This window comes from Amia ocellicauda, chromosome 17 (assembly GCF_036373705.1).
Source record: "Amia ocellicauda isolate fAmiCal2 chromosome 17, fAmiCal2.hap1, whole genome shotgun sequence".
Classification (NCBI taxonomy): Eukaryota; Metazoa; Chordata; class Actinopteri; order Amiiformes; family Amiidae; genus Amia; species Amia ocellicauda.
The window spans coordinates 18,764,019-18,790,924 of record NC_089866.1 but is presented as its reverse complement, the minus strand read 5'-3'; the positions used below and the strand labels follow the sequence as shown (position 1 = coordinate 18,790,924).

Genomic DNA, 26,906 nt, shown 5'->3' with positions numbered 1-26,906 from the left:
CATGGTGTCTCAACTGCTGTGCACACACAAACAAACCCTCGCAAAGATTGTGTTTTTTGACACACCATGAATAATTCATCAAAGAGTGTGCATGTGTGTAAATGTATTGTGAATGAAGAAAACATCTGTAGGGTGGTGAAGGAGGTTCTGTGTATTTGGTATACGTGTATCTAGGTGAACACATACAAAACTATTAAATACATCTAGGTCTATTGAATTAAATGCATATATTTCTCACATTAGGGCTATAGGGGAAAAAATGAATTCAAAGAATGTGTTTATTTTGCTTGAGGTCTGGCAGAACTTGTATTAAGTGAATTTGTCCTAGGGACTTATCTGAAAAAGATATATCATACTACCACCCAAAACATCCACTCCTCTCTGTGGATTTAAAAGGCCACAGGAGGAATCAAACATATATTTGAACTCGTGCCTACTGCGCTTATTCGCTAATAGCATCTGTTTTATTAGTCCCCACTGCAGAGAGGAAGGGAGATGACCCACATCCCATTGCTTCTGTACATCCAAGGGGCTGGTGCTGCCTGGCAGTCACAAGGCAGATTCTGCAGCATTTCCCCCCCTGCAGTCCTTCAAGGTATAGAGCGTTTCTTTTTCTTTTTTCTTTTTTCTTTTTAACTGAGCTTGCGATAAAGATAATCTCATGCATGTACTCCCTGGCTTGCACCACATCCCAGTCCCCTACTGTAAAGTCTGACTCTACTGCAAGACCAGCAGGCAGGCAGGCAGGCAGGCAAGGGTCTGTAAGAGCTGAATGTGTCTTTAAGGTGCTTAAGTGGCGAGTCAGTCCTTTGGTATCTGGAGCTGAAGCTGACAGGAACGGAAAGGGCTGTTTTGGAGATTCTTGCTGTCTCTACATCCCGAGCAACTTCATCAATACTGCATGCAGCCAAACAGCTGGCAAGGGTCCCCGCTGCCATCCGGACACTGGTCCCCAGCGGGCAGCCGTGTGTTTGAGTTTGTATTGCTTTTTGGAGAGAGAAGAGGGAGTCTGAGAGTGCGGGCTGTTTTGTTGCAAGAAGAAGTGGACAAATAATAAGCCATTCTCGGGACAGGACACTGGACAGGCATTGTTGGTGGGAGGGGGAGACATCTTTACTAGCATGCCAACATCCTGCTGCAGGACAGTGTGAACACGGGGGAGCGTAACGGATCTTGATGCACCTGCTCCTAATTCGCTTGGGTAAGCCAGCTATTCTATTCCTACATGATATGATCTTAATGGGCTGTTGAAATGGTTCCTGATTACGCATTACGTATTTGCCAGACATGCACAAAGAATATATTTTATACACAGACTGTACTTTTAATTATAATGATTACGTTTTGCTATGAATGCTTATGCAGCCAGATTGTTGGGCTTCACCATGTGTTTTAGAGGTTATTTTAGTATTAGAAATGGACCACTGCATATGCTGGAGAATAGCATGTAAGTTATGTCGCTTTGTGGTCTAGAAAAATCTGAAACAAACGTAATGTGCCTTTTTAAACCCACCTCAGCCTCCCCAGGAATGTGTGAAGTACCTGTTTCAGAGGTAATCCCTGGATGGACAGGAATGCAATGGAAACCAGAGGGGGATTCCCATATGATTTAGTGAAAGGTGGTGCAGGGGGAAAGAGATCAAAACAGTCGTGGTAACATAGGTCACAAGGGCTTCCACAGAAATCCATAACTGATTCTTAATTTTATGTTTAACAGGCAGTTCATTTGACTTCTGATTAGCCTTAATCTCATGTCTAGACTGCATTTACACCCAAATTTAAATTGTACTGAAAGAAGAAGGCTGTTGCAAAATGGTAAAAAACAACAACATGAAAATCTCTCCTAATCCTGCAAATTATGATTATCATTATTATGATTATTATTGAATTCATTTCATGTATCAGTTGCCATTTGGATTAATTCAACTCTGTTTAAGAAGCCATTTTCACTTCTATTGTGAAGGAAATCCAATAACATTCAGTTGGGAAAAAACATGAAATACAATCAAATTCCCCCAAATTATCTACATTTAAATATTAAAAAACATACATTTAAATTTTGCCATGACAAATACCATGCAATGCAGTAAGGTAATATCAATGTATCATGCACGTAACAAGTAAAGAGGAATTTCAGGTAATGAAAGAAACCCAACAGGAACTGTTAATATTACAGACAATATCAGAATGCTTTTAAAGAACCATGTTGCTAGTAAGATGACAAAATGTGGTCTTTTTTTATACCTACACCCCATCAAATCAATAAGGTCAAAATGCCAGGACACAATTCTGAAATAACATTACCTCAGTTTGCAGAGTATAACAAGAAATAAAAACTGCTGTATAAGGAAAGGAATCAACTGCAAAATGTCACTCAAATCCAAATTGCTCACACTAAAAGGCTTTGTTTCTTACAGTGCACTTTAACGATCCTTATCTAGACTGGAAGACAGTGAGTGTAAGGCAGTACAGTTTTTATATTCTAAAAAGCAAGATAATGTAACACAATGTAATACATTTGTTCATGTTTCATGAAATTTTACACACTCTCTGAGTGTCCACAGCACTTTTGAAAGGTGCTAGTCAAAGATCAAATCTGCTTTACGTTATTGAGATGGCATGAGATTCCTCTCTTCTTATCTGATCTGGATTGCACGTTAGGAATATTCCTAGAGGATAAAGGTTAATCTACCCGACAAACAGGTGCTGGCAGTTGGAAAAAAAGTGAAACTGCAATTTTGTGCAAGGGATTCCTGATACGGATAGCATACAGTGTTAGACTCAGCTTTAGAAGCTTTTTACACATGAGGACTGCTGTTCCTGTGGAAACAGATTAGGAAAAGTTGAAGTCTCCACATTAGACCACATGCCATGTCTTCATTGGTGCTGATTAATTATGTCAATTTATTTTGTCCCAATATCCACACAATGTTTTAAACTGATGCCATCTTACTCTTTCCAAATATGTCATTTATTTTCAGAAAATTACATAACAATAATAATAAGAAGAAAAGGAAAATACAAAAAGGTGCGGCGTAAGGGTTAATACCTCAGAGGGTTAAAGAGTTCAGGTTGCAGTTGAGAAACTTCCTGTCTGTGATTGCACCAGGAAAACCAGTCTCTGCGAAAGCCAAGGGTAAATTACTTTAGATAAAAGTGTCTGCCAAATAAAGGAATACAGTTTGCTTCAATTATTAAACCAGGGCTGGGATTAAATCAAAACTTTGACCCACCTGCTAATAGAAAACTACAGAACTGTACTCAGTTGCGGCATCATTTTTATTTAGATGACACTTTCTTCTAATCAGAAATGTAACCGCTATGATGTACAGGTTTGTAGTTTGCTATTAGCAGGTGGGTCAAAGTTTTGATTTAATCCGTCCCCAGACCAATTCATTAAAAACTCACTTTCCTCGATTAGTAAAGCATACTTACAAACTGCTATAAAGCTATAAATGCATTTAATACCAAATTAATAATTTCAAATACAGCACAAAGAACAAAATGTACTTACTGTCATATGCATATCTATTCATAATATACAATTGTATTAATTAAACCAGAGCACAATTAAAGCTTTTAACCACAGATTGTCAATTTCAAACCCAGAAGTTGATGGTAGTTTAAGGCTTCTATTTGCTTGTAAACTAAAAATTATGTGCTGAGATTGTCTTATTAGATTGGTGAGTGATGATTAAATGTAATAATATAATCCCAGTCTTATAATATCTGCATACTTTTTTGATGGAGACAACTGCTTGTCTTTTCAGTCACTTGTTTCAATTTAGTTATCAATTTGTGTATTATCCATTTCTGCCTGCGTCAGTGAGACAAACATCAGTGCAAAGATTGTGATATAACTTGGTAACACTTTAAAAGTGCAGATGTGAAGCAAAATGGCATGGAGGACAAGATATACCATTCTTCTTCCAAAATCACTAGAGACATCATTCTGGTGGAAACAGTTATAGTGTTAATGATAACATGGCTCCATTCACTGATTAAATGACCCTCGACATTTTGATGCAGTGATGCAGAGTTAATTCATTAGTGATTAAAAAAGACTCAGGGCATTAATTATCATAAGAATGCTGAGCAGGAATAAAGTGTACAGTAACATCCTCAATTTCAAATGGTTCACTGCAGAAAACTCCCTTGGTCGGAATAGGATTTCTTATAATTATACATGCTAGGATTTCTTTAAAGATCTTAAGATCTCCAAGATGAGTCATTTGTTGATCAATACAGTATAGTTTTAGCTGAAGTGATTAAGTGAATATTAACCTGTTCAGTTAGGATTGTGTTGAAAAAGAGACATGTCTCCAACTGTTATGTTTGAAAGGGTCCTTATGCTGCTTTGGCCAACCTTAAAAGGGTGTATGCTTGGCAAAATACTTTCGAACCCTGACGTAGTCACTAATCTCTAATTCCAAGAAGTTATAAGAGAGTTCCTTTCAATAAATCACGTCAGTGAATCATTTTGTACCTTTTAGATGCAACTGCTGTTTTTAAGTGTTTTTGTATTGCTTAACGTCTAAATTAGTGTCTTGTTACCCATTCTTTTGGGGGGATATACGTCATAGTAAATAAAGCTGAAGATGAAATTTCATCTCTGCCAAACCCTGATCTTTGTGTCAGGATCCTTACAGAGATTGTTTTCTACATATATACTTTTTCCCTATATTATTTCTTCCTTTGGTATTGTAAAAGTATCTCCCCCTGTGTTTCACAGAATGACTACGCTGGCTGCACACGGCGTGTTTTCCCGCACACGTTTGGATAAATGGGAACAGGAAAAATACAAAAGTTTACAGACAGTTTGAACAAAGATTATTAGAAGAGCTTTGGGATAGGCCCACCGTTTGAAAGCAGGATCTGCGTCATATGTTGTGTGAACCAAATCTGCTTAACCTACTTTAATGTTCAGAATATTTCACCTAGCTGGAAGCCCTGGAAGGCTGCTTTTGTGATCAAATACACTGTTCATTAAAACTTAATTTATACTTAATGATTTGAAACAGCAACAGGCAATATGTGCCTTAGACAGTTTTGGCCTTATTGTACACAAATGCATCCAGACCTACAGAATTCAAAGTCCATCACATATTGACAGGACCAAGAACTTACCCTTTGGGTTGACAGAAATCACCTGACAAGCAGATTTGCTATTGTTTTTTGATGTATTAAAACACCAAATTGTTTTCTTTGTGAACATCATTGGATGATATTGCCAATATAGGTAATGTAGGCATGCATTTGTTTTTCCTTTTTTAAGCAGAAGCCCATAATGAAAATCTTAATTAATACATACACACATACACACATAAATTATACCATGCACCAGTAAGTTACAACTTGTTACAACAGATTCTTAACATAATGTCAATCGTTTTCAATCTATTTCTAGTACTTGGTCAGTTTACCAACAGGAACCTAAGTGTGCTGACTACTCCTTGACCTTTCTGTGGCGGAGGTATTTAGTTTTGTGGGTGTTTGGATGTGCTTTGAATATTAAGTATTTTTTTTAAAGAGGTTTTCTTGCAAATTCATTATATATATATACATTTTGGAAGTTTCACACCAGTCACTCCCTAGTTGACTTGCATTCCCAAAGATTGCAGTCTCTTTCATTCAAATCTTTTTTTTCTTTCACCTCCCCCTTGGAATTATGCAGTTGCAGCACGTGAGCAAAATACCACAAGAGCTTGTGTCAGCAGTGTGCTGGGGCAGGACAAGAAGACTGTTATATAAACCCTGCATCCTAGGAGCCGAGTGACAAGAAAGCTAATAGGTACCTGATGGTGTTAATGTTTAACTATTTATAGGCACTAAAATGTTTAAATGAGTAAAACAGGGTATCTAGGGAAAGTTGCCTGGGTTTGCAAGTCTGGCGAGCCTTCCTCAGACAGCTGTCAAAATACTACAGATGGATGTGAAAAGACATCATTATAGTTTGATTAACATGGGCTCTGAAGTGTGTTTGAAATGTATCTCTTAGAGGATCTCATATTTATGTCAAGGGGGTATCACTAATTAAGACTAATGATTTTTTGTTTACCTGCTGTACAATGACATCTCTCTCCTGATTAACTAACTGGATTCATATTTTACATTGTCTTGAAAAAAATGCATCATTCCTGTTTTTGAATGTAATTACTTTCACATGAATGCCTTGTTTAAACATTTACTCCAATACCTTAATTAACGCGCAAGGTTTATTCATTGATTGCCGCAGTGCTGGCTGTAGTTATGACCAGTGCTAACAGTGTGACACCGTATTTGCCTCAAAGAAAACAAAATCTGTCCTGCCGGTGTTGCCAAATGTCACAGAATGAGCACTGGATATTTCTGGCAGATTTACAGGATACAAATCCGACAAATGTAAACACTGAGCTGTTCAAAGACCTACTCAGCTATGTGCTGGTTCTTCTACTGGGCTGTTTTTAATAAAACAATAAGAAGCTTTTATAATTGGTTCTTCAAATTCACCAAAATAATATAAAGGGAAATTGATTAATCTGTTGACAGTGTATACAGCAATAAATCCAACAAATGACATATTTCACTCTTAAGCCCACAAGAGCGAAGTGCCCCACTGATGACCCCTTGTGCTTTGGATATCAGTGTCCTCGAGAGAGAGTACAGGGCAGGGTTGGCAGAAGAACTGGCAACTTAATATCAAACCTTTTTATTTTTTATTTTTTTTAAACTATGAGCCTGTTTCCAGTTCCAAGATTCCTCACATCTCACAAGGGGTAACTGTCTCAAGAGTGAATCCCTGAAAGCAGGTCTCCTGGTATTCTCAGATGTATTGTTGTCACCAAATCACACATCACTGCAGTATGAGAGACAACCATTACTGGCAGTGATTTTTGGTTCAACCAGGGGAACTGTTGTGATGTACCTGAGATCTTCAAACCTAAAAACAAGCTGAGCAAACTATTGTTGCTGTAAAGAGTGTTTCTGTTTGCTCTGATTGTAGGCTATGGAGTAAAGCTGATGTCTAAGATGGCTTGCCCAGACCTGCAGTTTTCCAGAAGAACCTGCAAGCACTGTGATTCCCCTGACAGCCTCTGGCCCGCTTGGAGTATCTGACCTCTCCCTTGCAGACGTCTCCAGGGTACTTGCTTCCATCGGCTGTTTCCTCGTGTTAATCTTTGCCCATCATGGGAGGATGTTTCTCCAAACCCAAACCAGGTGACTGGTTCAAATCCTGTAATAATTGGCACTTGTTCGCTTGCTATATATAGGTCATACACGACTCACCACTGTGCTTTGTAGAGTGGTGGTTCGGGAGGAATTTTAATGCTCTGAATTGCGCTGCTTCAAGAGGATTATAAAGAAATATGAGTTTGGTTTAACATTGCACAATGTATTTCTATTGTGCCAGACCGTAAGGCAGAGGCAATCTTTTACTACAACATGACTTTACTTAACAGTATTGAAAAACTAATGATAAGGTTAAATTTTATAGAAGGAAGTTAATTTAAAACCCTTTCCCTGGGACTCTCTCTATTGTGAAACAGCACGAGGCAGATGTCACAATTAATAATTTAGGTAATACGCACAAACATCTTACACCTGCTGTCATAGTGGAGGGAGACAGATTCGGTGCAGTCATTAGAAACCTAAAGTATAATATTAACTGAAAAAGAGGAAAACATAATAAAGGTTAATCTGAGGGCAAATTTAATTAAAGAAGCCAGAGCATCAAACCACAAGGACACAAATAGAGAAAACGATGTATTGATTGAAGGAATTATTATGAAATTGGAAATATTCCAAAAAAATACATCCAGTTTTTTATAAAAAGATGTCCAGTAAAGATATATCTGTTTTATCCTTAATTTCCATCAGACTAAGGAAGTACTTGGAAGAGGGGAAGAATCAATATCAGTTTTGTTGATTCTGAAAAACAGTTTGGCTCAATCTAAACTTCCACTGTTAATTAAGTTAATAATTTAAAATGTTTGAAGAGGCACCCTAGTTTCAGTATTAAGCTCCAAAACTCCCAAACTCTGTGCTACGTTATTATTAGACTTACAAAGCTCTGAATTATTCTGATGTAAAAGCTTTTGATTTGTTTTTGCATTGGGATTTATTGTTATCATCATAATCACAAGCTGTATTAAAACGTGCCTGCCAGACCTTTGAAATATACATGTTTTAATAATGAAAATAACCATAGGACAAAAAATATAATCTTATTTATTTATCACTATGGATGGATAACTTCTGATTTAATTCTAATAACTTATTCTTCTGTATCAGGGGAAAGACAAGTATGCAAATGTTTACGTTTTTTAATTATGTTTGTACAGCTAGGTAAGACGAACATACTGAATGTACTGAAAACAGCTATATGCTTTCAAACATAAAATAATTGACCAGAGAACCAGTTTTAATGAGTTTAAAAAGAATTTGTTAATTAATGTTGTATCTCCAAGTATTTATAAAGCTTTTTGTTTAAAAGGCTGTGAAGACAACTTTGCAACCCATGTCCCATTTTCGAAAACACCAACCTCTCAGACAGAATAACATATTAAGAGTCCTTTCTTTCCCTCAATCTGAGTAACATTTATGATTTTCCATTGATTTTAATTAAAGTATTGCTCAGCAGGTTAGCATTCCAGGCAGATTAAGGTTTAACAAGCAGAGGGTCAGCACATTTTCCAGACGAAGAGATAAAGCTGGCTCTGGGTTGCTTGTAATAAAATATTACACAAGCACCTTTCTTATATGAAGAAACACCACTTTTATGGTAGAAAGATCAAAGGCAGAACTATAGAAACTCAGCTCTAAGATACAATTGATACATCATCTTATTGATGCAGGACACGGATAAGTGATAGTCAGAGATAGTCAGAGATAGTGAGACAAGGCTGAAAATGTAAAGACAGTTGAAGGGCATCTTCAGGTGGCTCTATAATGTTATTTCTTGCTTTCAGTCATGGATTGTACTTCCAAAGAACACATTGAGATTATGATCTAGTCAGGAACTGATTGTTTCTCACCTCTCTTTTCTGTTTCTGCCAGTTGAGGTTAAGGTTGAAGTTGTGGTCCCTGCTAAGGAAAAGGAAACTGATAAAATGTCGCCCAACGGCAAGGTCAGTCCTCTACCGAACTGTCGGCCAAACGGGACAGCCAAACACTTCCACTACGAGGACAAGTCCATCACCCTCAGCCCCTACCAGAACCCCAGGGACTTTGTGGAGACAGCAGTGTGTCATGTCAAGGACCTGGAGAACGGACAGTAAGGCCCGCTGTTTCGAAAGTTCTGTTTTTGTGTGATTCAGATTTTTGTTACTATTTGCTTGTGACCAGAACAACGAGTTTTCTTTGATGACAGAGTACCCTGCTGTTATAGAGCTTTGATAGAGATTGGCTTTATTTATATGTTTCAATGTCCAGTTGAATTTCCAGTTCAATGTCCATGGAGTATGTCTTTTTGCACGTCAGTTGGCAGTTTACAGATGTCGTGAAAGGCTGCTTTTGTTGTTCTCTCTTTCATCTAGAGGTCCAGCTCTATAATGACTTGTTTTTCGAAGGAGAATTTGCCTGTGGCTCAGACAAGCACTCAGACTACCCCCTGGAGACCCCTTTTAAGCTTGCTGTCAGGACTTAATTAGCAAAGATCTGGTTGTGAACTAACTCTCACTGAGTGTAATCGGGGCCTCTGCTTTAGCAACTTGGTCAGCCCTCAGTGCAAACGATAAACAAGACGACACTGCTAACGAGATTTAATCTGAAGAGCCTGCTATCAGTGTAGCATATGTCGTTTGATACATAACAGCAAGTAATATATCAGTTTTTTAATATATATATTTTTTAGAGATGGCCCTCTGTGCACAAAATATATTCAAAATATCATTCCTTTTTCTGTTATATTTTGGGGCTTTTTTGTTTGACTACCAAGTATACTGCAACCAGCACCTGGGAAAATGTCATGTTGGATGTCACATGGCATAATTGGAGTTGGAGTGGTGGTAAATTTTTCATAAGTCTCTCAGCAGTGTCTTTGTTCCCGTTCCCGGCAGGATGCGGGAGGTGGACATGGGCTGTGGGAAAGCGCTGCTGATAAAGGACAGTGGCGAGTTCTGTGCTATCGGACACAAGTGTCCGCACTATGGAGCGCCGCTGGTGAAAGGTGAGAGAGGAGCACAGGACTCTTACTGGGGTTTTACTGTCACACCTTCGCCTTGCCTCATGTTTTACGCCCTAATGGTAACCTAACCAACTTTATCATGTACAAAAGCATCATAATCAGTATCAGGCATTGTCTGTTGGGCTTGTGTTGTTTGGGAACACCTGGGATGCCAATACAAATGAGCGTTCTGCCCCCTCTGTCCAGGTGTGTTGTCAAAGGGCCGGGTGCGCTGCCCCTGGCATGGAGCCTGCTTCAGCACCGCCACTGGAGATATCGAGGACTTCCCCGGCCTGGACAGTTTGCCAAAGTTTCAGGTAAAGTTTTATATGAACCTTCTGCTCGTGTTACAAAAACAGCCTCTTACGCCTGGAGCAAATCATAACCTTTACCTACCCATGAATGGCAAATAACAAGCTTGTACCCAGTTGTGGTTTATTATTTTATTGTCAGAGGCCACTTGTGTTGCTTAAATGTTAATATCACGATTGGGTTTTTAATTTGGTCCAGGGCTTGAGCAGGGAGCTCCCTTTGTCAGTTCTCTTGGACTCAGAACTATTTTCGCTCCAATAAACCAAAAACAGTGGCCCAATATGCCAAAGCCACTTTAACAAGAAACTTCCAGCAGAACACCTGGTAGGTTACATCTCCTTGGTCCTGCTGGGTAATCCTTTAAACCTCATTACCATTTCTCATTAAAACCACTGTAGACTGAAACTACTTCTTTGAATCATAATGGCTGTCACTTTTATTATAAAATGTGTGCCATTAAGTCGCTTTAATCAAAATCTTATTCAACAGATAGTTAGTAATACAGCACAAGCATGGCCAATGTTTCAAGTTAAATGCATTAATAGTGACAGCAATAAATGGACTTGTGAGAGGAAAAAGAGGAGATGAATGAAGGTGTTTCATGACATTCACAGACGGCAAGTTTTTTTTATATAATATAAAAGTAAATTTGGGAATATTTCAGTTTTATTCTTCTTGTTTTAGGTTAGAGTGGAAAAAGAAAAGGTGATCATTCGGGCAAGCAAACAGGTAAAATATATGAAGAGAATTTATTTTTTAGTAATTTGTGTAAAAATACATACAGTTATAAAGAATGAATGTCTTGTGTTGTGTTCCTCTAAGAAGAGAATATTGGAATTAGTATGGCAAGCCAAATTATTATTTAATTAATTTAAAGATATCTTCAAATAATTCCAGATATCTTCAAATATTTAGAGATATCTCTAAATCATTTAAAGATATCTGCAAATCACTTAGAGATATCTGCAAATCATGTAAATATATCTCATTTAAAAGTACATTTAGAGATATCTCTAAATGATTTGCAGATATCTTTAAATCATTTCGAGATATATTTAAATCATTTCGAGATATCTGCAAATGACTTCCTGTTTATTTTGTATGTAGCCCAAGATGATCACTTCCTGTTAACTTGTTCATTAATTTCTATGTAACAGAATGAAGAAACAGGAAGTGATAATCTCAGCCAACATACAGGAAGTCATTTGAAGATATCTTGAAATAATTTGCAGATATCTCTAAATGAACTGGAAGTCATTTAGATATCTTTAAATGATTTACAGATATCAAAATATTTGAAGATATCTTGAAATGCATTTTGAGATATCTCTAAATGATAATTTGGCTTGCCATAAATGTGTCACTTTTCTGTTGTGTACAATTATTTTACTAAGCAAAATAATGATATTAAAAACACAATTATTTACCTGTTGAACCCAAAAGTGCTCAGACTTGAAACGTAATTAAAATGACATATATGTGGTTTGAAGAAATCATTTTTACCTTAATTATTACCTAATTACCTAATTACCTAATTTTACATAATTATTATTACGAGATTGAATTTTCCCAACAAACCATTTCCTATGCAATAGCATGCCCTGATTTAAGTAAAAGAAGTAGATTTTAAAGAACCAGGCCTGAACACATGGCTACAAAAACACCAATTGAAAACAATTGAAACTCTGCACTTCTGGTGGATGGGGCAATGCATGTCATCTCATCAGAATGATCTTTCTGCCCATCTGAAAGTAAAACCCTATTTTACTCCACTGTCCTACTCCGCCACTACTCCAGGCTCTCCAGTCACAAAAAAGGACAAGGCTCATGACAAAATGTACTGCGCTGAGTAACTACAATGCCGGCTTCAGCAACGTCCTCATCATTGGAGCAGGTAAGACAGCCTTGACTTTTAAGGGCCAGTCAGTATAGTGGTTTATTATCATTGTGTTCCTGTTTAACTTTCCTCTGCTTCCCCCCAGTAACTTTGGCTCCATCTTCCAGGTCCTGCTGGACTGGTTTGCGCTGAGACGCTGAGGCAGGAAGGCTACTCAGACCGTATTGTAATGTGCACTACGGAGAAGAACCTGCCATACGATAGGCCTAAACTGAGTAAGGTTTGTACATGAACCCTAACTAACGTACTCGCCCCTCAGCCATTTAAAGCCATTAAGCCATTTTTAACTGGCTTGAACAAATGTAAATACAATACAAGAATCATACCACCTCAGCCCATTTTACATTTCCTCTGTGGTGGGAAGATAAAAAGTCTGTTCAGAGGTGACATTAGATGTTTGGAGTAACTTACCTGTTTTAGATTTTACTTATACTACAAATTTAAATAAAAAGTCTCTGCTATTTCGTTGGATAACTCATAGTTGGCATTTTTATCTGTCGCTTGTATTGTTTAGTGTTTGTTTTCGCTCTGAGGACACAAAATCAGGATAACACTGCTGGTATTTTTTTATGAAAAAACATTTTAATATCAGGTTATCTCAAACCTCTGCTTTCCAATTAATGTACCATCAATGTTCTTTTGTTAAATATTAACATGGTCACGGAGCTGGCTGGACTGGAATGATCTGCAAAATTCTTTAAGGCGTCCATAGCACTTGGATGATTTGTCAAGCTGAATGATTAAAGCAAGACATAGTGTTCCCATATTTTAGTCAGAGATAACAGTTTTTTTTATTATTCTCTTCCAGTCTCTGGAGAGTACTTCTGAACAGCTCACCCTGCGGCCTATGGAGTTCTTCCAAAGGCATGATATAGAGCTGCTGAGAGAAAAGGAGGTGAGACAAATGGGATAATGCAAAACACGCATTAAACTGTACTGCTGAATTTGTTTACCTATTGTAACAGATGGTTATGTATTCTAGGTAGTCGCAGTGGACATAAAGACAAAAACTGTCACATTTCGGGATGGATTGCAGTTGGAGTACAGGAAACTTCTCATTGCCACTGGCAGCAAGTAAGGAGAACAGAACTAGTCATTAAAATTCCTGTCTGCAGAGATAAATCCTGACAATTCTGCTCCAATGTCATACATATACATTTCTACCATGATATAACATGGTCCTTGTGAGCAAAAAATCTTACCGCATTACAGGTGAAGGAGCTTTATATCAAACTTACTTTGGCCTCCAGCATTTCCATTATTAATAGTCAGCAAAAAAAAATTGTTAGAGCTGACATTGTGTGTACATAAATCTGTTCTACACTGATTCAATTGAATTTCCTTTCCTTTAATTACAACAATTATGTTATAAGCTTACTTAAAAGATGCAGGGGCTGATATTCAAACTTCGTGCAATTTCCTCGCAAAATGTGTGCTGCGCAAAAAATATGCAGCTTGGCCAAAAAATCGGAGATATTCAAACATGGCGCAAGTCTTTGCGTGACATTGGAATATAGATTTTTTTTTCTTGTGTTGCCTTGCAAACCCGACTGAGCCACTTCACAGTGTGTTATTATTCCACTGTTTGAACAGTTTTTCAGTTATTGGATGAATGTGCTACGCAAATATTGCGCAAAAACTGGTATATTCAGTCTAAGGCTTTCATGCAATTCAATTTTGATGGCGCTTTGCGCATTTTTTATGTCAACCCGGAATACATTTGCATCTCATGATTCCAATTACTGAGTCATTACCATATGTTAATAAGCCATGGCATTAAAGGAACAGGACTCTGCAGGTGGATGAATGAAGGCAGTGTGCTGGACAGACTAGTGCCATGTTTCACGTTCTGTTTTTTGTACACACACACACACATATATTTATATTTAGTGCATATTTGGATGTCCTATTATTATTATTATTATTATTATTAAGTTAGTGTTTTTGATTTCTTACATTTAGTTTGACTGAATTCGATTAACAATCCACTGTAACTGGATATCAATGAGTTCATTTTCCTTGCATTTTCATACATTTGCTAGGAGTTAAAATTCCCTAAACTGTGTTACTGAAACACAATTCTAACTAAGAGAAGCTGTGAAAAAGCCTTATTAATCGCCATTTAATTGTGCGTTCTCGTTTAACTTCAGGAAAAAAATAATATTTATTATATATATATATATATATATATATATATATATATATATATATATATATATATATCTCAAATAAAATACAGTCCACTTCAGGATTTGATCTACAATGCCTGGTTCGCAGTACTGTTCATTGACTGTGCCAATGAAGATGAGTATTAAAGCGTGAAACCTGTTTTAAGTAGCTACAGCCGCCACAACCAACTGTCTTGATTGGTTGTATCTGACTCCACTACTGAAATTAGTCACAAATAAATGTATAAATTAGGAATAATTAGAAATGAGAGTAAATGTGTGTGTATATGTATGTATATATACACCGATCAGCCATAACATTATGACCACCTGCCTAATATTGTGTAGGTCCCCCTTTTGCCGCCAAAACAGCCCTGACCCGTCGAGGCATGGACTCCACTAGACCTCTGTCGCCGGTTCACTGCTTTTCCTTCCTTGGACCACTTTTGATAGGTACTGACCACTGCATACCGGGAACACCCCACAAGAGCTGCAGTTTTGGAGATGCTCTGACCCAGTCGTCTAGCCATCACAATTTGGCCCTTGTCAAAGTCGCTCAGATCCTTACGCTGCCCATTTTTCCTGCTTCTAACACATCAACTTTGAGGAAAAATGTTCACTTGCTGCCTAATATATCCCACCCACTGACAGGTGCCATGATAACGAGATTATCAGTGTTATTCACTTCACCTGTCAGTGGTCATAATGTTATGGCTGATTGATGTGTATATATATATATATATATATATATATATATATATATATATATATATATATATATATATATATATATATATATATATATCACCTATTGGGGTTGCTGTTGCCGGGTATACAATGCAGCATTACTGTCCAAATATCCACAGACACGCTGCATGCTACTAACTACGTTTCCTCTGTATGTACAGTACTGTGCAAAAGTTTTAGGCAGGTGTGAAAAAATGCTGTAAAGTAAGAATGCTTTCAAAAATAAACATGTTAATAGATTATATTTATCAATTAATAAAATGCAAAGTGAGTGAACAGAAGAAAAATCTAAATCAAATCCATATTTGCTGTGACCACCCTTTGCCTTCAAAACAGCATCAATTCTTCTAGGAACAAAGTCAGGGATTTCGTAGGCATAAAGTCAGGTGTATGATTAAACAATTATACCAGACAGGTGCTAATGATCATCAATTCAATATGTAGGTTGAAACACAATCATTAACTGAAACAGAAACAGCTGAGTAGGAGGAATAAAACTGGGTGAGGAACAGCCAAACTCAGCTAACAAGGTGAGGCTGCTAAAGACAGTTTACTGTCACTGTTACCTACACCATGGCAAGACTTAGCACAGCAACAAGACACAAGGTAGTTCTACTGCATCAGCAAGGTCTCTCTCATGCAGACATTTCAAGGCAGACAGGGGTTTCCAGATGTGCTGTCCAAGCTCTTTTGAAGAAGCACAAAGTAACGAGAAATGTTGAGGACCGTAGACGCAGTGGTCGGCCAAGGAAACTTACTGCAGCAGATGAAAGACGCATCATGCTTACTTCCTTTCGCAATCGGAAGATGTCCAGCAGTGCCATCAGCTCAGAATTGGCAGAAAACAGTGGGACCCTGGTACACCCATCTACTGTCTGGAGAAGTCTGGTCAGAAGTGGCCTTCATGGACGTGTTGCGGCCAAAAAGCCATACCTCTGACGTGGCAACAAGGCCAAGCCACTCAACTATGCATGAAAACATAGGAACTGGGGTGCAGAAAAATGGCAGCAGGTGCTATGGACTGATGAGTCAAAATTTGAAATATTTGGCTGTAGCAGAAGGCAGTTTGTTTGCCGAAGGGAGAGTGGTACACAAATGAGTATCTGCAGGCAACAGTGAAGCATGGTGGAGGTTCCTTGCAAGTTTGGGGCTGCATTTCTGCAAATGGACTTGGGGATTTGGTTAGAATGAGTGGTCTCCCCCATGCTGAGAAGTACAGGCAGATAATAATCCATCATGCAATACCATCAGGGAGGCATCTGATTTGCCCCAAATTTATTCTGCAGCATGACAATGACCCCAAACATACAGCAACAGTCATTAAGAACTATCTTCAGCGTAAAGAAGAACAAGGAGTCCTGGAAGTGATGGTATGGCCCCCACAGAGCCCTGATCTCAACATCATCGAGTCTGTCTGGGATGACATGAAGAGAGAGAAGCAACTGAGGCTGCTTAAATCCACAGAAGAATTATGGTTAGTTCTCCAAGATGTTTGGGACATCCTACCTGCCGAGTTCCTTCAAAAACTGTGTGCAAGTGTACCTAGAAGAATTGATGCTGTTTTGAAGGCAAAGGGTGGTCACACCAAATATGGATTTGATGTAGATTTTTCTTCTGTTCACTCACTTTGCATTTAGTTAATTGATAAATATAATCTATTAAGATGTCTATTTTTGAAGGCATTCTTACTTTACTGCATTTTTTCAGACAATATAGTTTTTTTTTGCAATGAAGATCGGAGGGAAAGTTGAATGTTGACTTTTTTCTTTATCGAGTTGTATCCGAATTTGCATTCTATCAGATGGCATTATAGCGAGGTAGAGGTGTTACGGATGTTATGCTGTGGATACAACTTCACTAAGGCTATGGACTTATTTGTTTTCAGGCCCAAGCTTTTGAACTGCAAAGGCAAGGATGTGGAAAACGTATTTTACCTCAGAACTCCGGAAGATGCCAATCACATAGCAAAACTCGCCAGCAATAAGAATGCCGTCATAGTGGGAGCATCCTATGTTGGTGAGTATTAACAATCGCCAATCTTTCACCACATCACAATCAGAGGTGAAGATATCAGAGCTTTGACTTAGCATTCTGTCAGCATGTTAGAGAAGTCATTGATAATTTTTTTTCATTATCCTCAAATAGATTTTCTGGTGTCATTTTTATGTATGTGGTCCACTGGTACATATATAATATTCTCTCTGGGAATGTCATCCCTCTCATCTTCAAACTGGCTTATGTTTGTCCCCCAGGTATGGAGGTGGCTGCATACCTGGCTGAAAAGGCCCATTCTGTTTCAGTCATTGGACTGGAAGATGTCCCTTTTCGAAAAGCTTTGGGAGAGAAAGTTGGAAGATCAATAATGAAGGTAAAATTACCTGAAACTGAAACTGAGTGAAGTTAGTCTTATTATTTCTGGTGCACATATTTATTTATAAATGTACTGTACTTTCTATTATTTCAGAGTATCAACTTCCTGTTTTTCCTACTTATTTTTGAGAGAATCGCATTCATTGCTTTTCTTATTCTTGTTTTCCTTCCTTTAAAGTTAACTACAAAAAGCACACAAACAGGGTCACATTGCCTGCAGCACACGTCAATTAATCTGCTCACACTGACAGTGCTGAGACAAGGAACGCCTGATGGTATCGGCAGATCCCTTAACCTTTTTGCAAGCAAAAGTCCGAAAAGGTCAAATTCGAGTTTTTTTTCTTCAGTGAAATTATATGTTCCCCAGGCCATTTCAACTGACTGACTGTCATATGAAACAGTGCTGAGTCATAGGCCACATCAATGGCTCCCATTATTTAAAAATGATAGGAATTCCAATCAGTAAATGCATACGTTTCTTATGGGTGCACCTGAAGTAATGTTTCCAACAATGGATTGATATCGGAGCTCGGGTCTGGGTGAGGCTGGAGCATGGCGGGCACAGAAAGCAGATATCCTGGCACAGAGCACTGGGCATTAGGGCATCTCTGGATGTTGGCTAGTACCCAGCTGAGCTCATATTGTCGCTTGGCTGTGAAAGGCATTGGGACACAATTAGCCTCAAACAATGGAAGACATTTTTTTTCCATTCTTTTGGTCTTGGTGGGGGAGCTTTGTTGTGGTCAGAACAGTATTTTATATGTGCCACCCATGTTACGCCATTGCTGCAAGATTTCCCCTGGCTCCCAAGATTCAAGACTCAATTAGCAGGACATTAGAGAGAGAGACAAGTGCAGATGAACGTCACAACAGTGCAGGAAGAGCAACACTACAGACCTGCAGTACATTCCTTGGTTTCTCCTTTGTTGATATCTTTACCTCACACTCTGGTTACAGGAAATATGTTCAATACATCCTTATTCTACCACACATATCAATGAAGAATTGTTAGGACTCTCAATGTGAGTGTCCTGGGCAGCATCTCCTATTATTATTATTATTATTATTATTATTATTATTATTATTATTATTATTATTATTATTATTATTATTATTATTATTATTATTATTATTATTATTATTATTATTATTATTATTATTATTATTATTATTATTATTATTATTATTATTATTATTATTATTTTTATTTTTATTTCTTGGCAGACGCCCTTATCCAGGGCGACTTACAACATAAGTGCAAAAATACAGAGAAGTACAAGGCATCAATCATTACAAATTCAACTTAGCTAAAACATAGCAATTCAAAATAATACATTTTACAAATTCTAATTACAATTTACACAAGTACAGTAAGAGACTTCCTACATCCTGGACGGTGAAAACTAAGTGCTGTCAAGATGTAGGGTTACAGACTAGGGCTACGGGAAAGGGAGCAAGTAGGAAAACAATCAAGAACGCGAGGAGCATAATAAGCTGAAGTGCTATCTAGCAGGGATAGAGGACTAATATTACAAGTGCTGTCGGAAGAGATGCATCTTGAGTAAGCGCCGCAATGAGGTCAAGGACTCTGCTGTTTTGACTTCGGTGGGCAGGTCGTTCCACCATTTAGGGGCCAGGGATGAGAAGGAGCGGCTCTGGAGGAAGGAGAGTGGAGAGGAGGCAGAGTTAGCCTTCTGGCACTGGAGGAGCGCAGTGGTCTGGAGGGGATGTATGGAGAGACGAGTGACTGAAGGTAGCTTGGTGCAGTGTGGTCAAGACAGTGGTAGGTGAGGGTCAAAGTCTTGAACTGAATGCGTGCCGCTATCGGGAGCCAGTGGAGGGAGCGGACCAGTGGAGTAGCGTGTGCGAATCGTGGCAGAGAGAATACCAGACGAGCCGCAGAGTTCTGGATGAGCTGGAGTGGGCGGGTAGTGGATGCAGGCAGGCCGGCCAGGAGGGAGTTGCAGTATATAGACCACAAGATTGTTCAGTGATTACTTATATAACAAAGTAGACTTCCTCAAGCATTCTATAATCTGTGCTGTTCAAAGTGGGGGACATGCCCAGCTTATTTAAAAATCATTTAATACTGTGGACAGCCCATTAATTTTCATTCTGACCTCAGATCAGCTTTCTCATAAGACGTAGGTCAGGGAAAACCCTTATTGACTGCAAACATTGAATTGGATTGTTCTTTGTTGAATGGAACACGTTGGACATATAAACCTACTCATTCCTCCTAGATTTAAGTATGTCAACAGCGTGCCCCCTGAACCCTTTTCTGTTTTCTTTCTCCTCAGATGTTTGAGAACAACAGGGTAAAGTTCTACATGCTGAATGAAGTTTCCGAACTGCGAGGCCATCTTGGAAAGGTACAGATAAAAAATTGACTGTGGGAGACCAACTAGCTTTACCACTAGGGAAGCCAGTGTTTACTCAGAGCTCAGGAGTGAGAGGTATCCGACTGGACTGTGTCTATGGAGTATTAACCCTCTCCATTCGCTTCAGTCATAATCCCTTAAAGCCAACTTAATCATTACACTTAGGTGACAAGCGCTGAAGCTCTATCAAAACATTTCCACAACACAACAACTATTAGAAATACACAAGTTATAAATGTCTCTTGTAAAAGTGCCATTGAAATAAGATAGAGAATATAATATAAGTATAAGATGATATTTTCTACACATCAGAAGAGACAGTGTACTATTTACACCATCATGTTCTCCTTCTTTCCTTCTCTTGGAAGTTAAAAGAAGTGGTTCTGAACAGTGGGAAGGTCCTGAGAGCTGACGTCTGCGTTATTGGGGCAGGCAAGTTGGTTACTAGATTTGCAGCGAAGATAAATCTCGCCTAGATTTCAACACTACCTTCTCAAGCTTTGGTCCACAATGCTCTTTTTAGGTGGTCTGCAGAAAGTTTACTTGGCTACAGAGATAGAGCATTAGTACAGCTTTTAAATCGTGATATTTAATAATGATTAAACTGAGACATGAAAGAGCTTAATGAAAATTAAATTCTGACATATATTGATCAACGATTTGGGTCTGGTAAGAGTTATGATTCATACTGAGTAATGTAGCTCAGTTGTGGACTCGTTTTAAGATTGTGGATCCATCCAGTGTTATATTGTGGGTTGAGCTAGGGTTAGGGTAAGATTCACTAGTAAACTGTTAGTTAAGTTTGTGTTTCTACTGAGTTAACCAAGACACATGTAGTTTCAGATTTAGCTTTGTTTTAAACATTGGTTTGATACAGTTGTGTTGTATCAAGTCTTTCTATTCGGATCTGCAATACATTATCATAGTTCAGAATAAAGTGGCAGCTTGAGCTGATTGTATCTTGTTAAATTATTCTGTTTGTTTTCTGCAAAGATCTCCCCCAAGGTTAAGGGAACAAAAAAAAAATCATTTGAAATACACTGATCTACACTGTTGCTTTCAGCCAACGTTTGACATTTATTTTGCTCCAGGTTCAGGACCTGCAACATCATTTTTAAAACACAGTGGCATTCACATGGATTCCAAAGGCTTCCTCACTGTGAACAAGGTACAGAACGTTCTGGAAAGTGTTCACATTTTATACAAGATTCAATACTCTGTATTTAGTATGCAAGGCTGCCTACAGGGACCCAGTGTAGAATGCACAACTCTTAACTAGATTAAATCCTCAAAATCATGGGTATCTGTGTGAATAACGTTGTGGTAAAAAATATATATATATTGTAACCAAATGAAATAGACATATAATATCCATGTATTCAAGTGAATGCAAATGTCTCACTGGGAGAAAATAGGGAAGTGTAGCAGCAGTTATAAACAAACATCACTTTGACTTTCACTGAACTGGCCTAACTCAATCTGAGTGGGGGGAAAGAACAGGATACAATTAAAGTGAATGAAAGGAAAAATCATACTTATACCCATGTTTGTACAGTACAGAACAGTTTAAAAATAAATTACCAGGAAGAGAGGGTTTGAATATGCCCTATTGATGCCTTCACTGTGGGCAGAGAAATATCCTATTACACAATAATTGCTTGATTCTCAGTTGATGCAGACTAATGTACCTGGAGTCTTCGCTGGCGGAGATATCGTGACTTTCCCGCTGTCTCTCCGCAACAATAAAAAATTCAATGTGCCCCACTGGCAGATGGCACACATGCATGGTGAGATCCTCCTTTTAACTCTGACAGGAGCTGAAATGCCACTGTGCTTCTGCTAGCTCAGCAGAAATTAACTGTCTGACATGAAACCTCTCTCTCTCTCTCTCTCTCTCTCTCTCTCTCTCTCTCTCTCTCTCCTCCGGAAAGGCCGCATCGCTGCACTCAACATGCTGGACCGCATGGTTGAGATTAACACTGTGCCTTATTTCTGGACAGCCATGTTTGGGAAAAGCTTAAGATATGCAGGTAAACACATTTCCACACTTTGAAAGAGGTTATATACCCACACAATGAAAAATCTAAAGTTAGGCGTTGCTGTTGCCGTTTGGTACATTTCAGATGTATCTAATTTCTGTTCAGTTTCGTATTTCATCAGCAGCCTATGGGAGAAGATAGGACAAAATCCACTTTGTGCAATTGTAAATTTCCAACATTGTATAAAGCACAAGAAGATGCTACTGCCACCTAGCTGTAAATCACCAATCAGCCAGTTTGAGAGGGACCAGGCCATTTAATATTAATACAATCTTAACTTTTAGTCTTCTATTCTTTTTTTTTTATTACAGATACATACCCATTTCTAAGAAACACTGTAAAAATCCCTTCATGTTTATATTTATATGCAAATGTAATTTAAATTTCCAGGTCATGGAGAAGGATTTGATGATGTGATTATCCAAGGGGATTTAGATGACCTGAAGTTTGTAGCGTTCTACACTAAGTGAGTATATTTTGGGTTATATGAGTGTTTATATATATATATATATATATATATATATATATATATATATATATATATAATGTAAATTAAAGCTATTATGGTTTATGGACATCAAAATATGAATTTGATTAAACTACTCAATATCTGCTTTGCACGTACGAAATGTACCTAATGTAAACCACATGCTACTGCATAACCCTTTCAGTATAATGTATCCAACAAACTATAATAAACCAGTTTTAATGTTGGCTAATTTTATTTGTTTTTAATATTTTCTATGGTGTAAGTAAATCAAAAATATACAAAGGCACAAAGATGGAGGGCTTAAAAGCTTCAGATATTAAAGACATACTATACAAACACACGGATGTGAAATACCTTTCCCTCAGATTATCAGGGCAGTTTCAAGTGATCAATCTTACTGTTTAACCTTTTCTGCACTTAAATGACCACCTTTTGTCACAATTTAGCAAGGCCACTGCAAAGCTTTCTTTCGGTAGTAATAGAAAGGTGACCTGTGTTCAGCCGTGGAGGTAACCAGAGCCCAACCTGAGACTATTCCCTGAGTCACTCTCTTGTGTCTAATGATTGGGGCATGCTGTCTTTCTGAACTAACTTCCTCAGGCCGATTTGAATATCTCTGCAAGACATAGCATGCCTTGTTCAACACACAATAGTTCAAATGGTAATGTTATACACAACAGATGAACATATCTATATCTGCACTGCGTTTGTGGGCGTTGCAAGTTTTAAGTCTAAAATGTACAGGCATCGTGTTTTGATTAGTTACAGATTTTAATCAGAAAAATGTCTTGTACAGATATTTAACCAAACTGACAGAAGACATTAAAATAAATATGTATGTGCAACATTACTAATATGATCCACACAATGTGAAGAAGAGAGAAAACCAACAACATATTCCTTTGCAAAGGTGATAGGACCATAAAGGTGCCAAGCAATGGTCATGCTTTCTATTCATGGGACAGAAAAGGGAGGAATTAAGGTTCCTACAGGTTAAGAGTGTCATTATTCATTTTGGAGCGTCTTGGAGAGATTTATATTACACTGTTTGTCTTGTGTTACTCTGTTAGCTTATAGACAATGCAGTATTGTGTCTGCTCGTAGCACAGGCCATGCATCTTAAAGCACAGTACACAGGCGTTCAACAACCGGAGCATAATAGGGTTATTGTGATTTACAACGTATTTGTGCTGAGTCACGGCGCTTTATTATGCTGTTCCTGTTATGTCCGATTTATTGAGAAAAATCGTGGCCTGTGAACCTGGCATGCCTTTGCTACTGCATTGCAATTTGTGTAGGCCTAGTCAATAAAAGATGTCTGTTTTTTCATTCCTGATTTCATAAAAATGTATCTGAAGGGGGGCACAGTTCACTGAGTGTCAAATTAAAAAGAAAAAGAAAAGATGTTAAAAGATACACACACCTCCATTCCTACAATTCTCTTTATTTTTTGCATTATTTGCTGAGTGGTAAACAGAAGAAACGTACGGACAACTCAACCGCAAAGTGGGCACAGCTCTTCCGGTGTTCTCAAGCCAACAAATTATGATTTGGTATTTTTTTCCTCGTCGTCAGCAGTGATTACATTGATTGTATTGAGTTTCCCCAAATCTTTCTCTGATCTAGGAGTGAAGATGTAGTTGCCGTAGCAAGTATGAACTACGACCCCATTGTTTCCAAAGTCGCCGAAGTGTTTGGATCCGGGAAGACTATTAGGAAACGGGATGTGGAGTAAGTTCCATTCATTTGATCATCGTTGAGTTTGTTCTTTACCTAGATATCAGTTTCCCTTCCCAAAATGAATTCATTTCGAAAACATCCGAGTGACATAGTTTTGGCGTCTAAATACATGACAGGAGCGGTATTACAAAAACTTAGGTGAAGTAGCAGCTCAATTTATGATACAAAATCTTAAGGTGACAGTTACAGACTCAATTCATTAGATATCGCATTTTAAATATGAAATAAAACCCAGTGTGATGTCAGAGTTAGGAGCGATGGCTTGCCTTCAACTGTAAGTGACTGACTTGTCTTGTTTCCTATTCTGCACACAAAAACGAAGGATGTTTGCACGACATGACAAGTACGTAAACACAAGTGCTTATCGTTTGTAATATCCTCTATAGTTAACATTTCGTTTATAGTGTCTCTATATAGGCATCAAATGCAAGATGTGATAATTGGACTGGTTCTGACCTGTATGTGGAGGGTGGGGTGAGGTCGAGTATGAGTTCTCCATGGTCTTCTCATTATTTTCATTACCATTTATTGAAAACAAAACAAAATAGTCGATTAATTGAGCAGATAGATTTTTTGTTTGCTGATTTATTGTGCCAGTGCTTTTATTTTTTTTAGTATCTACAACTGTCTTTTAAACAAAATTAAAAAGTAATTAATGCCTATTCTATAAAGTGATAAAAAAAAAAATCATCGTTTCATGTCGTTCATATTTGAATCTTAATTTGCGTTCATTGCATTCTAAGCTATAGGTGCTTGTGTAGTGTAAGTGACTAGTGGAAAATACAATAAATCAGCAATCATTTATTCAAATTCACCCCCTTGGTGATGTATATCATCATTACATTATGTGGACTGGTGTTGACCCACAGCCTAGAACTAGACAAATCTAGGTCACTAAACCATTCCAGATCCATATTGTAAGTTAGTCAGCTAGTTATTCATTTAATTATTTAAACATCTGTTCTTAGCTCAGCTGATTTTATTTTATTTTTCTTCACAGAACGGGGGACATGTCTTGGTTAATAGGAAAGGGCACGCAGTAAAACATCTGAGCGCCTGACTACTGCTGAATATCACTGGGAAGGAATGGCAGCTAAACAGCTCTTTCAAAGTCTGTACCGACAACTCTTAATTCAAACCAAACCCACTGTACTCTGATACTGACAAATAATTGTAGTCCTCCCTGGCGTACATCTGGGGAGCTTTCACCAAGACAAATCTGCAGCAAAGCCTCTTTTCTATTTTCAGTGGAGGTGTCTTCTGTGACAGAACTGTACATATTGTATAAACTTGTGTAAATGAACCAAAACAAGTTTTTAAGTAGCTACTAACACTGTTAGTACCGATCTAGTGGATGAATCTTGTATTTTGCACTTTTAAGACTAAACTAACAAGCAATACTGGATGCAGTCACTGTGCTTGTGCATGATTGACCTGTACACATTGTCTATAGGGGTGTATAGGGGTATTGTCCTTTTTTTGTACATGTATCTTTGTATATAGCTTTTACCTGTACTCTAATCATATAAAACTGTACAATTTCATTTTGAACTAGAGAGAAAAAAAGTGTTGCCTGGGTGTGTATAATATATCTTGAATGCAGATTGGGTAGCCTTTATTTAGGACTGGCTTGGTTCAAAGATGTATTTAAATCTAAATTTCATATTCTCCCCGAATGGATTTTGCCAATGGACTGTCAATTTGGTGTTGTCATCTTTAGAAGCCATAATGATACATTCCCTAAATTCATACTCGGAGCTGTGTTATGGAACTGGAAATGTAAATTTGGAATAATGCATTTTGTTTCTCAAAACCATGTAAATCTGACCTGATGTAGATTATAACTGATGATAGTTCTCACAAAGGCATTTGTCCTCTGATATCAGAGCATGATCACAAAGATAAAAGCCAATTTTTCTTGTATGCTAATACATTCTAGCATATAACTTTAAAATGTTTAACAGACCTGCTAGTTGAATGCGTAAATTATATATTTTTAAATGAATGCAGTGCATAGCATAGAGTTGGTTTGCATTAAAATAAAAAAAATAAAAAATTAAGGAAATTTTAATTTAGATATAATGCTCTAATTGGTATTAAAAACAGATTATTTTGTGATGTGGCTTCTTAAGAAAACTCTTTGTTACTAACTCAGGGAGCAGAAGTATGGGAGTCATTTTGGAATTGTTCCTGCAAAAATAAATTTGTTGCTTTTATTTTCCTACCAAAAACCTGTCCAACATGTTTATTTTAATTTGAAGTGAAACTGCATCAATGCAACTGCATTCATGGACACAAACCCCTCAGTACAACATTATAGCTTATAGCGTGTTTGGTCAGTAAGCGCACAGTGGTTTTCTGTTTTTTAAGTGTAGGGTGTCATTTATAGTTTAACACTGCCATATATTGTGGTTTTACTCATCCTAAATAGCGAGGAGATTCAGAAGTGTCCAAGGGTGGATAATGTCTTTAGTGGAATATAAACCAACTGGATTGTGAAATTAAGGTGTACTTAAAAAACGAATAAAATGCACAGAGGGCCAGATTAACAAAATGAAACACAATAACCACAGATATCTATACACATTCATTTAGGTTCAGTAACAGTGACAAGAGAG

General features: G+C 37.8%; 1 protein-coding gene across 2 annotated transcripts; it reads left to right on the top strand.

The window, feature by feature from the left end:
* The first annotated feature begins 466 nt into the window (after nt 1-466).
* On the top strand, nt 467-26,531 carry aifm3 (AIF family member 3). 2 transcript variants are annotated; one of them, XM_066689549.1, is made up of 21 exons: nt 467-1,201; nt 5,675-5,791; nt 6,983-7,197; nt 9,037-9,253; nt 10,038-10,147; nt 10,352-10,461; nt 11,141-11,185; nt 12,254-12,350; nt 12,461-12,573; nt 13,162-13,248; nt 13,336-13,427; nt 17,154-17,284; nt 17,521-17,636; nt 19,939-20,010; nt 20,388-20,451; nt 21,111-21,187; nt 21,689-21,806; nt 21,951-22,049; nt 22,449-22,524; nt 24,175-24,279; nt 25,289-26,531. In XM_066689549.1, exons 3-21 carry the CDS (start codon nt 7,167-7,169, stop codon nt 25,329-25,331), a joined length of 1,803 nt encoding a protein of 600 aa, XP_066545646.1. In that variant the 5' UTR covers nt 467-1,201; nt 5,675-5,791; nt 6,983-7,166; the 3' UTR covers nt 25,332-26,531. The 2 variants fall into 2 exon arrangements, with proteins under 2 accessions (XP_066545646.1, XP_066545645.1); XM_066689548.1 differs by lacking the exon at nt 5,675-5,791.
* The last annotated feature ends 375 nt before the right edge of the window (nt 26,532-26,906 follow it).